Genomic DNA, 2,659 nt, shown 5'->3' on the forward strand with positions numbered 1-2,659 from the left:
TCCTGAAGTTACCCCGAATGTGCATTTCTCGAGATTGAGTTTCAGCTTATGCCTCCGTAGTATGCGAAAGTTTTTTGGAGACCCCTCAAGTGTTCCTCCTCTGACATGCTTTTTTCCACCATATCATCAATATATATCTCCATACCCTTCCTAATTTTGTCTTCAAACATTTTTTCCCCTAACCACTGAAATGTTGCCCCCGCATTCTTTAAACCAAAAGGCATTCTTGTATAACAGTAAGTACCTCCTTCCACCATGAAAGTTGTCTTTTCCTAATCTGGGCCGAACATCGCGACCTGATTATATCCCATGGATGCATCCATGAAAGAAAACACCTTGAAACCAGCAGTTCTGTCTACTAACTCATACATTCGTGGCATAGGATAACAGTCTTTTGACACTCTTTATTCACGTCTGTGAAGTCAACACACATTCTGACCTTGCTGTTCTTTTTTGGAACAAGCGACCACATTGGACAACCATTCCGTGCATTCCACATCCCTGATTATCCCTGCACACCCTTCAACCGTATAACCTCTTTGCGAATCCTCTCCGCGTATTTGGGTCTTACGCTTTTCATCTTTTGACTTACAGGCTTCGCGTCTTCCTTCATATGCAAGTGATGACAAGCAAACTTTGGGTCTATCCCTATGATATCTTCAATCGCCCATGCAAATATATCTGTATTCTCTGTTAACAATTGTACTAGCTTGATTTTCCATTCCTCCGGCAAGTCTGATCCGACCGATGTAAACTTCTCTTCCTCTCCCACCCCCAGGTTCACGACCTCAATCTCATCCAAAGTTTTCGGTCCCAGAGGAGGTTCGCACCCTTCAGTCAAATCCGCCTCCTTTAATTGCTATGATATGTGTCAACTTCTCCCCTCCTGTTCTGCAGACCATATTTTTTACAGTCACCTGATGTATGTTCTGCGCGGCCACTTGATCCCCCCTTATTTCGTACATCCCCCCCCTTCATGGGGAAACGGATCATCTGATAATATGTCAACAAAATGGCCTTTATTTCATGGATCCATCTTCTCCCCAGAATGGAATTATATTAGGACCTAGTATCCACCACCATAAACCTTGTGAATACTGTCGTCGGACTTGCTGTTACTGGTAGTGTTAACTCTACCATGGGCTCTGTCATACTACCGTTGAAGCCATACAAATTGGTCTGAGGAGCCTTTAACTGATCTCTATCGATGTTCATCTCTTCCATGGCCCCTTTAAATAATAGATCCACCGAACGTCCACAGTCTATCAACACCCGCTTCACTAGATAATTACCCATTTCTATGGTAATCACCAAAGCATCCTCATGTGGCGAAATCACTGATTCCAAGTCTTCCGGGGTGAACATTATATTTCCCTCACCCATCGCGATTCCCACAACTAACCGCGGCGTGCTCGCCACCTCATTTACCTGCTGTAAGCTCGTCGTCTTTCTTATCTTGTCTCAGTGTGCATTTCTTCCGAGTGTCTCTCCACTGAAAATGATATTTATAGTTCCTAAGATCCTAGCAGGAGTCGGCACTCTCTCAACATGACGAACCTCCGCGACAAATTCTCTGAGCATCCCCTTCTCAATCATTATTTCCACCAACCACTTCAAAGCATAACACTCGTTAGTGGCATGGTTCCTAATATGATGATAGGCGCAAAAAGGTTTTCCCTCTATCTCTCTAGGTGTATTCCGCGGTCCTTCATAATGTTGCAACCCCTTGATCAGTGGCAAGATTTCCTCTAATGGCCTGTTAAGAGGAGTCTGTTCTATCTCGCGGTATGGCTTCCTTTCGCTAATATCTCTCCTACCCTGATCTCTAGTTCTTTTGGGTCCATGATTCTCCCCTTTATAGGATCCCCCCTCTCTTTCTTCTCTCCTACCTTTATCTTTTCAATCATCCCTATCCATAGCTTGTACTGCTTTCCCAGATTTCTTTTCTTCCCTCGCATTTCTTTCCATTATGTCTTCATACCGAATATATTTTTCTACCTTTGGGTATAGAGCGTGCAAAGTGGTGATTTCTATTTTAGACACTAGCTCATGGACTCTAGTTCCCTGCCTCAAGCCATGCTGAAAGGCAATGACCGCTGTATGTTCATCCAGATTCTCCACTCTTAGGGTCTCTTCTTTGAATCTATATAAAAATTCCCTTAACGAGTCCGCTGACCTCTGCTTGATGTTGAATAGGGCCGCGATATCCACAACCCTCCTTTTCTGGTGGATGAAATGATCCACAAAGGCGTGCTCTAGCTTTTCAAATCTACTGATGCTCCGCGAAGACAACCGGTAATACCAGTCCGAGGCTCCCCCCTTAAGGCTGGCAGGGAACATCATGTAGCGTAGTCCATCATATTTACTTTCCTGCCACAACGACATCTGTTGCCTAAAGTGATGCAGATGATTTGTTGGGTCGCCTTTCCCATCATACCTTTCAAATCTTGGTTGACTGAATCTCTTAGGCACCTCCGAATTCCATATCGAATATGCCAGTGGATTCTTATTGAGATTAGCAACTTCCTTTTGAGTGGCACTTTGGTTCACTTTTTCAGCCGCACGGTTCACTTCTCTATCTTTCTCAATCATCGCCTGTACTACCTCCAGCGTGATGCCCTCTACTAGATCTACTCCCCGGGGCTTGTACTCGTCATTT

At 44.4% G+C, this 2,659-nt stretch overlaps 1 protein-coding gene across 1 annotated transcript; it reads right to left on the reverse strand.

Annotated features, from left to right (window-relative positions):
* Positions 1 to 1,059: 1,059 nt before the first annotated feature.
* Positions 1,060 to 1,383, reverse strand: LOC147525010 (uncharacterized). Its single transcript, XM_086577734.1, has one exon. The coding sequence runs from the start codon at positions 1,381 to 1,383 to the stop codon at positions 1,060 to 1,062; it is 324 nt and encodes a 107-aa protein (XP_086433860.1).
* Between the last annotated feature and the right edge of the window lie 1,276 nt (positions 1,384 to 2,659).

The sequence above is a fragment of the Coptis chinensis genome, chromosome 1 (assembly GCF_015680905.1).
Source record: "Coptis chinensis isolate HL-2020 chromosome 1, ASM1568090v1, whole genome shotgun sequence".
Lineage (NCBI taxonomy): Eukaryota > Viridiplantae > Streptophyta > Magnoliopsida > Ranunculales > Ranunculaceae > Coptis > Coptis chinensis.

What these genes read in the sequence shown, in the direction of transcription:
- LOC147525010 (XM_086577734.1), bottom strand. Translation starts at nt 1,383, where the DNA reads ATGGGTGAGGGAAATATAATGTTCACCCCGGAAGACTTGGAATCAGTG.